General features: G+C 32.1%; 1 protein-coding gene and 1 long non-coding RNA gene across 5 annotated transcripts; both read right to left on the reverse strand.

Annotated features, from left to right (window-relative positions):
• Positions 1 to 1,299: 1,299 nt before the first annotated feature.
• On the reverse strand, positions 1,300 to 3,805 carry LOC106799489 (uncharacterized). 2 transcript variants are annotated; one of them, XR_005892384.1, is made up of 2 exons: positions 3,352 to 3,805; positions 1,300 to 1,534 (listed from the first exon to the last, which is right to left on the reverse strand). It is a non-coding gene; the product is annotated as an uncharacterized lncRNA (long non-coding RNA). The 2 variants fall into 2 exon arrangements; XR_001389261.2 differs by lacking the exon at positions 1,300 to 1,534 and adding an exon at positions 1,700 to 2,938.
• Positions 3,806 to 5,862: 2,057 nt separating this feature from the next.
• On the reverse strand, positions 5,863 to 10,857 carry LOC100806548 (uncharacterized). Of its 3 annotated transcripts, none has more exons than XM_003529401.5 (7): positions 10,512 to 10,857; positions 10,202 to 10,278; positions 9,981 to 10,115; positions 8,866 to 8,920; positions 8,598 to 8,685; positions 6,637 to 6,735; positions 5,863 to 6,265 (listed from the first exon to the last, which is right to left on the reverse strand). In XM_003529401.5, the coding sequence occupies exons 1-7, from the start codon at positions 10,808 to 10,810 to the stop codon at positions 6,152 to 6,154; spliced, it is 867 nt and encodes a 288-aa protein (XP_003529449.1). In that variant the 5' UTR covers positions 10,811 to 10,857; the 3' UTR covers positions 5,863 to 6,151. The 3 variants fall into 3 exon arrangements, with proteins under 3 accessions (XP_003529449.1, XP_006583946.1, XP_006583947.1); XM_006583883.4 differs by having other exon boundaries at positions 9,981 to 10,112; positions 10,512 to 10,847; XM_006583884.4 differs by having other exon boundaries at positions 8,866 to 8,914; positions 10,512 to 10,846.
• Positions 10,858 to 13,733: the final 2,876 nt, after the last annotated feature.

Consider the following 13,733-nt stretch of genomic DNA (forward strand, 5'->3'; position numbering starts at 1 on the left):
GTCACACAAGCTATAAAAAATACTTTAATTTTATTTTTCAAAGTTCATAACACTAACTAGTTAGTGCAATACAAATAGAATGTTAATTGAGTTTGACATTTTGTTAATCACAATTATTATTGTATCACATAGAAAATTGACTTCATTGCTATCAATGATTAAAAAATGGTTTTATTATTGTGTTTGAATGTTCATCATTGTTATTGGTCAATTAAAATTAACTTAGTAATAAATTTTACAAGTTTATCACATATACAAAATATACAATTAACTTTAGATTCATAAATGGTTAACTCTAAATCTATTTTCGTCAAATTCCTTTTTTCTAACAAGATTCCTCCAATGACATACTAACATTACTATTGTTTGTCTTAACCTTTTAAAAGTAAACAATAGTAGGTCAAGTCCATTATTAAGGGCATGTCATCCAATAATTACTAGTGTTTCCAAAACACAAAAATGCATTTTACATCAACTTAATAATGACAAACGAATACAAGGTTAATTTAGTTTGTCATTTTGTTAAAAATACATTTCTGCACTACATGAAAACTTTACCTTGTTACGGTTAAAAAAGACTAAAAAAGACTTTCCTTACTATGTTTGAAGGTTCGTAATAGTTATTTTTCAATTACAATTATTATAGATACAAAATATCTGGTTACCTTTGGATTCGTAAATGGTTAACTCAAAACCCATTTTCGTCAAATTCCTTTATCTAACATTATTCCCTTAACAATTCAAGTGTATTAACTTTGAATTTATAGTATCAAAATCAATCTCCATATAAAATTCAGTATTAAACGTTGTATTGAAGTTTGTGTCTAATAACTCTGGAACCCAACGAAACTTCTTATAAGTAAAAATGAAGGGTTACAATTGACCCTTAATTCAAACTATGATGAAAAATAAAATAAGGAGAAAAGAAAATGAAAAAAAAAAGTGAAAAAATATATCCACCTTGACCTAAACTCACATGAGATAAATATCAACATTATTTTATATAATTACAATTGCTAAATTTACACTAAAAAATCTTCCATCCTTTTGCAATCGACATGTAAATGCCAATTCTAGTGTAATGCTTGTCATTACTTGTACAAGTGTACATTTGTACTTTGCCTTAAAATATGAGAGTATCCGTATTATGTGAAAGAAATTTAGTTAGAAAATATGAATTTAGTGGAGTTTAATATGTTTATTTTCTTCGGAAGTTATGAGAAGATTTATACTTCTCTAATATCTTAACTTCTTGTTACATGTCCTTAATGTACGAAACTGACAAATCTAACATATTTGTTAGCTGAAATAGGAAAGTTGTTTTCTATTTTATTGCTGCAAGATAAATTTTTTTTAGGGGATGAACAACTACTCAAGGGTTAAGTATAAGCACACAGAAATACACAAAAAAGAACAAAAAAAAGGCATATAAAAAACATAAAAAGCCATGGTGGTTACTTGTTTTCTTCTTTGTTCTTTCTAATATTATCATTTTCATTGAGATCTTTCACCCCAAATGCACCTTCTCCACCCCCTAATTCCATATAATAATATAATTAATAACAAAGAATAATTAGAAAAATGAAAAAATTAGATAAATAAATACATGTGTGGTATATGTGAGAGGGGTTACTTTGATTAATTGTATTGATAACACTAACCATCATTCTTGTTGATGTAATTTTGGGTTTGATTTCTCTAATGGTGGGAGGAGGGAGGGGTTGGGGGGGAGGTATTGGTCCTCTATGATAACCAGCAAACAAAAAAAAAAAAAAGATGAGGTTATATTCACCATGATAAAGTGGGATTAGGGTGGTTAAGGAAGGATCCAAGCCAAGGCATTCTGCAACATCTCTTTTTACGCATAGTTTACAATTATATTCACCAATTAATCCACGATTCATTAAATCATGAGGCTCTTGCTACTCATATATTCTCTACATGCATCATTCAAATTTAGATCCATTTACCCTTAATCTGGTTAAGTTACCAGGTTTGAAATATAGGACTTAGGAATTAGATAACCTTGCATAGAGCATGAATACATAGGACTAAGGACTTAGATAACCTACACTTAGGTTCTATTTAAAATGTCAAAACAAAATTAGGGTCTATCATCTACAGAACCAAGGTTACATTAGCATGAAAATCCAATCAAAACACAAGTTGTCCACCAAATTCTTATGACATGTATGTAAGAAAATATTGATATAAATTATAGGAAAATGCAACTGAGGTGAGGTCAATTAAGTTTAAAAGTTAAGACACCAAACTATTCAATTATAAAATGGTCAATGCCAATTCAATTGTGCATGTTACATAGTAATGTCAAAGACAAGGTACCTACACAAGCAAGATTCAACAATTCCATCAAGTATAAGTCTTCCATTTTCACCTTTATGATTTCTATTGAGTATTTACTCAAGAATGCACTTAACAGTATACATAATAGGTTCAAGTTAGATTACTTGACATAGAATTCACAAGTTACATGCGTCATAATTTAAACCCACCGCTCACACAATTTAAGCGATTATGCATTAGGCACACAAGCATCTTATCACATTCTAGACATCTCCAACTTAATTTAATCTATTGGCACTCAATTAAAATCATGTATATCATAGGTATACTTCCAGGATAGATTCAAATAAGAATAACAAGCATGAAAATTACAAAGTTGCAAGCTCCACTGATTCAAATTCATAACTCAATTATGAACCATATGATTTCAAACATGTTATATAATCATACTTTCATATCCCAAGCACGTGTAGCTTTAGTCTAATCAATATCCATGTAATAAAAAATCACATAATACACAACCAAAATTTGCATCGACCAATGCATCCTTCATCGAGAAATTTGATTTTGGAAGTGTAGTTCAACATCCTCTATATCCAAATTTCACAGTTACCATAGAGATTACTCTTCTAACCTAAAAGTCAAATCACAAATTTGGAGAGTAAAGCGAAAAAAATCTACATGGCTACTTCAACAATGCAAGAATTTTAGCTCATCAATTACCAAGAAAGAAATAGTAATAACATCAATGCTTTTGGCCATCAATTTTAGTGGCAAATAAAATAAACTTTTTAGAAACCCAACAGAAAATAATTTGAAGTTTGAATTAATGAGCAATAGAGAATACAGACAATCATACCTTATAATATCAATCCACTGTACTTATTGACAATGTAAAGATTATAAAGTGTTGTCATTCAAAAAACTTTTTCATAATCTAAAATAAAGGTGAGGGTGAAATTTAACAGGAAAATTTTCAAAATCATACTCATGTATTACCATAATAACACTATCTCAAATTTGCAGTAAAATTAACAATTAACCAACCTCATTTTTGGAACTTGATCGAGTGAGTTTTGACACCACATCTAGTTGTTTTAACACCGGATTTGCCATGAACAAGAAGATTCCACAAAAGATGCAGTTGACACCTTCAAATATAGATTCGACGGCCATGGTTCTCAAGAAGAGATGTTACCTTTTGCAAAAGAGATTCATTGGGAGAGAGTGGTGGCGGAAGTGGTTGGTGGTTCGTCGGGAGCGACACAAGGGTTTCACAATCCAAAAAGGGACCTTTATGTTTTCCAAATGTATTATTTTGATCATTTTTCAATATTTTATTACAAAGATTAGTGTTCTATTAACTTTTAAATTTTAAAAAAGGATCAAAATGATAGATTTTAAAAACATAAAGGACTAGAATAAAACTTTTAAAACTTAATGAAAACAACTGTAAAATATAATGGACCAAAAGTGACATTAAGTTTTCTTATCCCATTTCTAAATTTTGTATTTTATAAGTCAAGACAACACAAAAAAAATCATATTTTTACTGATTAAGATAAATGAATTAATATAGGTGGTATATAACGTAACATGATGTTACATTATGCAGATTCTCAAGCAAGGATGGTGCTTATGTTTTGTTGTGCTACTCATGTTTTAATTACAAATCGACAACACTAATTCACATACTTAATTTTTTTTCTATTGCCTTGAGTTCGACTCTTAGTGAAAGCACCAAGATGTAACACAATATCTAAACATATATTTTTGGGGTTGGAATATGATGCTAAAAGCTAAGGAAACAATGATGATGGAGTACAGCACATAGCAAGAGAAGATATATTGGATAGGGTGGGATACATAGAAAGTTAAGAGATTCATACCATCACTCTCTCTTCTTATATTGCAAATCCTTTTGTGTGAGGATTACAACCTTTGAACCCACGAAACCCTTGAATTACACCCTCCTAAGAAACCCCCTACTATTATTCTATCTTTAGCTTAGGTTCAAATCCATATTGGACAAAATCTTGTTTAGGTGTCTTGAACAAGTCCATTAAAGGTATTTTAGGATAGCATGCATGCCGAAAAATGTATGAAGGTGATGAGAGTTATGGGTTAGAACAAAAAAAAATTAAATTGTGGTCTTGTAATAGGTTACTTGGAATTTGCAAAGGATCCCTCAAGATGCTTGGTGTTTTTGTTCTAACCCATAACTCTCGTCACCCTTCATGCATTTTTTCGACATGCATGCTTTTCTTAACGATTAACCACGCTTTAGAACTTCAACTAGAACTTTGCTACTAAGTTTATTGCAGGACTAAAACATTATAAAGGAATAAAAAAAAGAAGTCAATTGCTGTCTATATCTATGCCTTTCTTTCTTTTTAAAACAACTTTTGTTTTTATCCTGTGAGTCATGCTCAAGTTTGAACAGGCCATTTTCAACTCACTATTTTGTGACAAGGTTGGAATCCAAGCAATGCGATGAAGAAATGTCCATAGAGTCTTGACACCTTGGATTTCTCAAGTTAAATTGAATGACTGATGAAGAAATGTCCATAGAGTCTTGACACCTTGGATTTCTCCAGTTAAATTGAATTGAATGATGACTTTTGAGTGTGGTTTGCTACATGAATGTTTTTTTTTTAAAGTTTTATAGAAGATGAAATTTTTTTATTTTCGTGCATAACTTCATTACAAATCCTAGAAGTAAACAATAAAATAGAATAAATGAAAAAAAAAGATTGAGAAGACAAAATTACTTTTTTTGTCAATGATTTTTTGTACAGAATTATATTTATTTAGCTTCTTAATAATTTAATTACAACACTGTCAATTTTAATTTAACTATAAATTGTTGTTCACACAATAGTCTCATTTCAATTTAATTAAATAGCGATGCACAAAGAGTAAGGAATATAAGGATGGATGTATTAGGCTATAAGTATTAAAAAAAAAAAAGACAGATGTACCATGCCCATATATTTAACTTGGTTAAACCATCAACCAGACATAACTCTTTCACTTTATTGTCTGTTTAGATGAGAAGGCATAGACCTAGTGTAACGCAAAAGAAAATAAGAAAAAGACACTAAGTTTAGAGCCTGATCCACGGATACATCAGCCTATGGCCCCTATGTATTGCATTAGTCCATCAATTTGACAAAGGGTAAAAGCAAACAAAAATAAAAATCATGTTAAGCTCAACAAGCACTGAAAAATAAGAGGCCTCAACTGATCTAAACACAGACCATCAGAAAAAAAAAAAAAAAAAAGCAAACCAAAATGAGGAGTGAACAAGTAGAGCAAACGAAACAGTAGTTGGCAGAAAGAGTAACAACCATGGAGCTTCCATAAGCAAATGAATAAAATCACAAACAAAATAAGAGTGAAACTAAAGATAAAACAATAGTATGTGTGAATGGATGAACATAAAGTGAGTGTATTGTGTGAGGTGCTGTTTGCTGAGAAACAGAAAGAGTGTGAAATAACACATTTTAATTGTACCATGTTTCAAAAGTACTTAATTAAATTATATTTCAAAAGTTCTTTAACTTAAACAAAATTTATTACAAATCCCACGAGGTAAAATACATAAAATATAACATACATATACACGATTACAATATTGCAATGTCATAACTGCTGTAAAAACAAAATGGCATGATAACTATCTACCAGTTTCAAACAACACGATTCCTAACTCAGGCCTTGCCTGCAGGTCAATATGCAAATTATCAAACCACCATTGGTGATATTTCCTGAAATGCATGTCAACCTTTTCAACGACCCGAGGACTACAACGTGTAGACAATCTGCCAATGTACATGGAGCTCAACTAAACCCGGTTATTCGATGCTTCAAGCTCCAGTTCTCGGAAAAATGTGCGGAGACAGCCATTAATGATGCGAGGGGCTGCTCCATCACAAAACCGTTTAGCAAGATCTACTGCCTTCAAAACAATAATATACATTGAGTTATTTTTGGTGTTTGTGTGAAAACTATACCATACAAGATAAACATTTTTGATACAACATGGACACATGAATATGATAAAATTCTAAACATAACAAGACATGACATGGATATATAACACTAGTATGATATATAAAATTAATCTAAAGATAAAATAGAAAGTTTAAATTACAAGAGAGAATTAAGATTTAAAAATAAGCATGTTATCATAAACAAAATAAAAAAAAAATTATTTAATTATAGAGAAAACACTGCCAAAATCTTGGTAAATTTAAAAGTACAACATTTTGAAATATTTCTTTTAAATATATTTTGGTGATAATCTCATCACATAAACTTAAGATGTACCTCATTAATGACGATTTGGTGTCTAGTTTCTAGCACTTCCATTTCCGACATGGCCAAGTGAAGAATAGACAGCTCTAAAATCTTCCCAGCTGGTTCATTCTGAAATTATCAATAGATAAGATGCAAACTACTATGAGCATTAGCAAACAAAGGGATCTTTAAAAATTAGTATAATATGTGTGCAAGGAATGAAACAGAAATAAGTTATTAAAAGCCAGACATGAATGCACAAATCTGCTTCTGAAACCACAGAAGGGATACAAATAAAAAGAAGCAAAGTTGAAATTATACATAAACAGAAGTAGATACAATAAACATCATCAAAAGATTATCAAACCAATAATAATAAAAAATGCTATGCTAACGAAAAACTTGGCAATGAAAGACAGATAAACTGAGATACACCAAACTTAATAATGGTTGTGCAACAGGTGATGTGCAAGGTTTCTAAGTTCATGTATCTAACTTGTCAAGATGTTGTACAAATGAGAAGTAATTAGCAGCGATGAGCAAATAAACTAAGTGATCAAATGAAAATGATAATAATCTAGGATCCAAAAAAATAGTAATCTGCCCAGGGTAACAGCTTACTTGCCTTTCAATAGGAGGAATTTCATGTTCTGTATATTAAATGAAGCAGGGGAAGGATGGAGTATGAACAGAAAAAGATGACATCTCCTATAAATAAACCCCAGCCATTGACCAGTAATTTTCCCTATGAAGAAGATCAAACTCTCCCAAAGGATTAAGCTATTCGGCAAAGTCCCAAGAACGTTTTCATGTCAAGAACCAATTTTCTCAAAAGCTTAAGCTATTAAGGGAAGACTTGTGATTATAATAGAAATGGCCTGGGAAAATAATAGAGAAGATTCGAGTGAATTGCTTGAGCAGTTTGCACTCAGCAAGCTGAACTTATATGCAAAGAATATATACATCTTCACAAGAATAAGAAATAGGAATGAAATTATTTCCTATGATCTTAGATTTTCAACGCTCCATTAACTCCTCTCCTATTGTTTGTTGTTTCCAAGATTGACTGCTTAATAATTTCAATACTTCCAATACAACAATAAATAGTAAATATTATTACTATTTCCAACATGATCAACACTAACAGTTCAACACCTCCATAATTGATGTGAAATCTCACAACAGTTTTATAACACTCAATAAAGGTGATAATGATATAAATTGTTTTAAGATTTTAATTTTTAAATTAGGTTTCATGATTTTTTATTTAGGGGTTTTATCCCTTTTGGATTATCTTACTCCAGTATACAGTAGGGTTATTTTATTAGGAAATAAAGTTATGTTAAATAGATCATCGGTGTAAACTTTGATAAACTATTTTTTTTTTTTGCATAATAATATAAAGTATTAAGATTTCCTTTCTTCAGGGTGTTATATTATATGCCCTAGAAGAGTATTCTAGGTTTATCATTATACATCAACAGGTCATTGATACCTAATAATATCAGTAATGGGAAACCAGCAGATTTTAGATGTAACCAAAGACAATTCCAAATTATGTATTACACAACTTTTACTTGTTTATATACTTTTTTTCTTTTTAAATTAAATACAAACAGATATCTCTTCAAAAACTTTTGCTGCACACAAACAGATCATATAACCAGAAAATGGAGGGAAGAAGAATAAAGCAAAAATAGCACAACATTACAAATACGTTATGTGTAAAAATTGGTGATGGGAGAGACATATGAAAAAAGAAGCATAAAAGGAAGCCATGTCTCTCTGAATTTGTAAGCTTATGTTTAACTATTTTTGCATGAGATATTTTATTCTTCTCATTGCTCTACTTTTATAGAAATTTTCTGCCTTTATATTCAACTATAGGGTTGTTGCTAAGGATGACAAATATAGCAGGGGCCAAACAAGTTTCAACATTGACTTTATCTATTTGCCCTTTTACAAGCTACTCTGTTTATCAATTATCATACCTTCCAATTTTGTGGGACGATTTTGTTAATGACCAGGACATGACTGTCCCATGTATCCCTGACTGCAACCAATAGTTTCTTGGTGAATCTGCAGATAAAGCATGGTGTTAGCTTATTATCTTTGCTCACAAACCTTCACACACACAAAAGCACTCAGTCTTGCATCATATATGTGTTTGGGAGGGGGTGGGGGCATGAAATGACAATCTTTAGCTAGCTATCAGTATAAATTAGAAGTATGAATTATATGTAAAGTGTCTACATTTACCTCAAAATCAGTGTGTTGTATACCAGCTTTGGAGGAGCTGTGAGGACTTCTGCTTCTGCCATGCAGAACATATTATAAAACTCAAGAGACGAAAGCAACAACAGAAAATTGCACAGATAATAAATGCTTTACAACCCATTCAAGTTTCTCCGGGTATATGTGACAGAGTGTTGTCACTGACAACACAGACTTCAGTCATATGAAAGAATGTAATACAATAAGGAAGGCTGTACCTATTTTACAATGCCTAACCATAACAGTAAAAGTTTTCACCCATAATACGAGGTGCCTGAATTAAAAGCTTCCAAATAAATGTCATAAATATGAAACAATTTAATAATAAAAAAATAAAAATAAAAATAAAAACTTGGTGCTTAAGTGTCCATAATGTTACTTGTAAAGGGGCTTTACAATTTAATCACAACATAAACTCTTGTCTAACATACTATTAGCATAAATAAGTACCATTTCAAGGCTAACTTACAGTACCAGAACGCAAAACCTTGTTGCAGTGACAACCAAGGTAAAACTTATTTTACATTTCTGGTTCCGTTGATTACTAAACTAAAATTTTTGATGTTGTACTCCTATGCTTTACTGATTTGCAAATGCTACAACTTATAAGCTTAAATGATCACAAAAAAGTCAAAAAAAAAATCTACCTATGCTTACTTTCAATCCTAGGTAGCAAGAGAAACACAAAATAAAGACAATTGACTTTCATCTCCAATGACTGCTTAAACTGCAATATGACCAGCAAATCAAGTCGACCGATCATATTTATAAGTCACAAAAGTGTGCCGTGCAGAGGAGACATCAAATCAACAATGTGATAAAAAGACTACTCGACATACATATGTATATACATTCACAAATTATAACAAATATGTATATACATAACAATTATGCATACACAATATCATGAAGCAGTGGCAAATCCAGTTGATTTTATTTTATGCTTTCTTTTTTTAAAATGTTGCAAAGGTTAAAGAAAAAGAAAAGCAAAATAGAGACATTGAACTTTCTAACACAATCCAAGCATCTTCACCAACTTATTTTATATAAAACAAAGAAGAAAAAAGTGAGAAATTCTGGATCTATAATTTTTTTGTTACCAATGGCAGACTCTTCTTCAATGTGCCGCAGAAGCTCATTTGCTTCTTCATCCGATCCAACAGTAACAGGCGACCCTCCAAAACTCATATGATTATACTCCAACAACTTTTCCTCATTAAATTTATACCCAGCTTCTGAAACAAACACATCCAATTCAACACAACACAAGCCTAAACTAACCAACCAGTAACCACAATTCACACCAAAGCTGAACCGTTACCTCGTCGGGCATTCATCCGTTTCTCGAAGAGCCGAACCGGGTCCATCCCCTCCAAGCACGCTGCATAGATTATCGACCTGCACAAAGGACTCTTGTCACAAACCAGAGTAACAAGTCTAATAAATTTATGTTGCTGTGAAGAGGGGAACGGAGAGATTTATACTTACAGTGTAAATAGGAGTTATAATATAAGGTTATGTTGGTGATTGTGGATGGGAGTTTAAGGGTTAAAGGGAGAAGAGTTCGTGGGTTCGAACTTTGAATTCCCACTAATATACTAACATTGACAGATAAAAAAAAAAAAACTTACAGAGCGAGTTCTCTGGCGGCGCGGGGGCTGCAGAAGCGGCCGGTCTTGTCGATTTTGGGCAGAGAGGGAGAAGAACTGTTGTTGTCGGGTTTGTCCAGAACGGGAGTTTCGTGTGGCGCGAGTGCGAAGGTGGAAGTGCGGAGAGAGGTGCGAAGGGAAAACGCTGCGTTTTGGGGGAGGGAGAGATGGGTTGGTAGTGAAGAAGGGAAAGAAGAGCGTTGAGGAATGGGGATTCTGGGTTTAGGAGCTGCAGAGGAAGAAGAAGGGGAAGGACACACAGGAAGCAAGACTCCCTCCATTGCAACCGAAGATAATTGCAAGTATCTCACATATTCTTAACGTATATACACTACTAGTTATGGTAAATGATAAATAAATATAAATATTATATTCTTATAGGCAAAATTAAGTTAAATATAAACATTATGATAAAAACGGTTATCCACACACCATTTTTTAGTATGAGTGCATTAACTACTAACACCATAAATATTTTAAAAAATCAATAAATTCTTTTGTATTAATAAGTTTGATTTAAAAATATAATTATTATTCAATTTTAAAGTAATTATTTCTCTCTCATTTCTCATATCAATCAATATCTCTCAACTATCACCATTATATAAATATATTGTAAAAAATTTGTATTATAAAATTAAATGTACATTTTAATTTATAGTACTTTTTATAATTTAAGGAACATATTAAGCAAAAATAAATCAAAGTAACATGAAAATTTTAATTTGTATATAATACACAATAAACAAACAATTGAATATAAAGAAATGATGAACATGATAATTATATAAGACACCAAGGGAAAAAAAAGAATGCATGATCATGAGTGGGAGTTCTAGGGTTTCTAAAGGACTCGAGGGGTCTAGTAGTGGTTTGGGAGGCGCTGCCATAGTGTCAACAACCTCAAAGACAAGAGTACTAAGGTCAAAATCTCAAGGGAAGAAGGACTTGTTCCAACAATGTCTATGGCATATAAGGATAAATTGGTGGGTTTGGATGTTGCTATGTGTTAGGTCGAAAGGCATTTATGTCTTAAGACGAATAAGAACCATCAATTATTTTGATTATATATAAACAAATAAAAAGGTTAAAAGTTGTGTCATATGTGCTACCAAAGCATGTTCCACAAAGTCTAAGTTTGATGTTTCAAATGGTAATAATGATATGATACAACATTAGAGTTGACATTTAAGATTTTATTTAATATTTTGTGTTTGAGATCTATTTTGCAAAAACATTCTCCTAGAATCTGTCAAATCCTATGAAGAATAAATGAAATCAAGTTTTGAAATTCTTCAATCGCCATCAAAAGAAGAGCTCTACTGCAGAAACTTGTTCTGACACAAAAGGAAGTGGTTTCCTACTGTAGTGTTCAACGCGCCAACAACAAAGAATGATTTCCCAACATAAAGAAGTGTGTGCATTTAATGCACATATTTAATGTCCCAACGACCACATTCTTCATACGCAAGCTTAAGAGAGAAAATATGTCCGATTTAAAGATAACAAATACTTGATTGAAGGAGGCCTATAAATACCAAAGGCTTTGAAGGCATGAAGAAGGAACAAAAACATTCATTATTCAAATTCTTTGTATCACAAACTCTTTGTGTAAATTCTTGTAAAGTTTAGAAAAGCTCTCAAAACACTTTGTGCATTTTGAGAGAGAAGACCAAGTGTTGAATTTGTTTATCCATTTGTAAGACAATAGAGTGTTAGCCATTGTGCAATCAAACCAATAAATCTTCTAATTTGTGTTAAAGCCAACAGTGGTGTGGTAGGACAAATAATATTGATTGTAACAAGCTTGGAGTAAAGCTTGAGTTAAAGAGTCATAAGTGATAGTGGCAAATACATGCAACTTGTTGAAGTTAGTAGAACTTGGTGATTTGCCAAGAACTGGACGTAATCTCGATGGTTGAGACAAACTAGTATAAGTTTCATGTGTCTTATTCTTATTATTTTCTCTTCTGCTATTTGAACTAGCCTAGGATTTGAATTTGATCTTTGCGTTTGAAAAACTTTGTTTTTTTACAAAGATTTTAAACTATCGTCTGATTCACTTTGCAAAAGTCTAATATTTGTTTTCTTAAGTCTTACTTCATCAGACGATAACTTTGTTGTTTATGAAAAGGACTTAAATTTAGTGAAAATCATAATTGAAGCCCATTTCTTGTGATATTTTCCTTTACAATTTGGTATCAGAGCTCGATCTCTTAAAGGTTGAGCACCTAACAATGTCTAGAGGAAAAGATCATGATGACATATAACAACAACAACAATAACAACAACAACAACAACAATCAGTTCATTGTTGAGGGAGCATCCCTCACGAGGCCACCAGGTTTCATAGGAGAAGACTATCCTTACTGGTAAGACAAAATGAAATGTACATCAAGTCCAACCACTATAGACTCTAGCTAATCATCACAAATGGAAATATACCTATTCCCAGACCTAAAGCAGAATGGACAGATGTAAACCTTCCCATGATGAAGCTAAACACAAAAACTAGTTATACTCAAACATGCGTTCTATCAAGGAATTAGTACAACAAGATATGCAGACTTAAGACAACCAAAGAGATTTGAGACTCACTAAGCATCAACTATGAAGGAACAAAAGATGTTCAACTTAGAAAGCCTGCAACTCTAACACATCAATACGAAAGTTTCTCCATGAAAGAAGGAGAATATGCGGATGACATGTTTGGAAGAGTTCAAGTGCTTCTGAATGGCCTTAAAGCTCTAGGACACACATTCACCAAAGGTCAAATAAATTTGAAGATTCAAGACAGTTTTCCCAAGGTGTGGAAACCAAAAACAAGTCATCCAGGAAGCTAGAAATATGAAAACTCTAGCATAGGATGAATTGTTAGGTATCCTAAGAGTTCATGAAGTTCACCATCAGAACTAAAATCATCTGCCTAAGAGAGACTATGCTACCCTCAAAACTGGACAAGTCAACTCCAGACAAGAAGAAAAGAAACACTCTTCTAAAGCTCTAAAAGTACATATGGCTGAGTCGGATAGCTCAAATAATAGTTTTGAGGGATCCATAAATGATGAAGTGGCTCTCTTGTCCAAAAATTTCAAACAAATTAAATAATGAGCAAAAAGGAAACAACAGTAGTCCATGTGGCCCTCGTTGGCGGCCAATGTATGACGTTTGGAGAGAGAGGTTTAGAGAAGGAGGCATATATGA

This window comes from Glycine max, chromosome 7 (assembly GCF_000004515.6).
Source record: "Glycine max cultivar Williams 82 chromosome 7, Glycine_max_v4.0, whole genome shotgun sequence".
Lineage (NCBI taxonomy): Eukaryota > Viridiplantae > Streptophyta > Magnoliopsida > Fabales > Fabaceae > Glycine > Glycine max.

Excerpts from the sequence above, each read along its gene's own strand:
- LOC100806548 (XM_003529401.5), bottom strand. The coding sequence starts at position 10,810 with ATGGAGGGAGTCTTGCTTCCTGTGTGTCCTTCCCCTTCTTCTTCCTCT. Across the intron at positions 10,279-10,511 it reads GCCGCCAGAGAACTCGCTCT|GTCGATAATCTATGCAGCGT; the intron begins GTAAGTTTTTTT and ends TCCTTTGTGCAG. Across the intron at positions 8,921-9,980 it reads TGAAGAAGAGTCTGCCATTG|AAGCAGAAGTCCTCACAGCT; the intron begins GTAACAAAAAAA and ends TCTGCATGGCAG.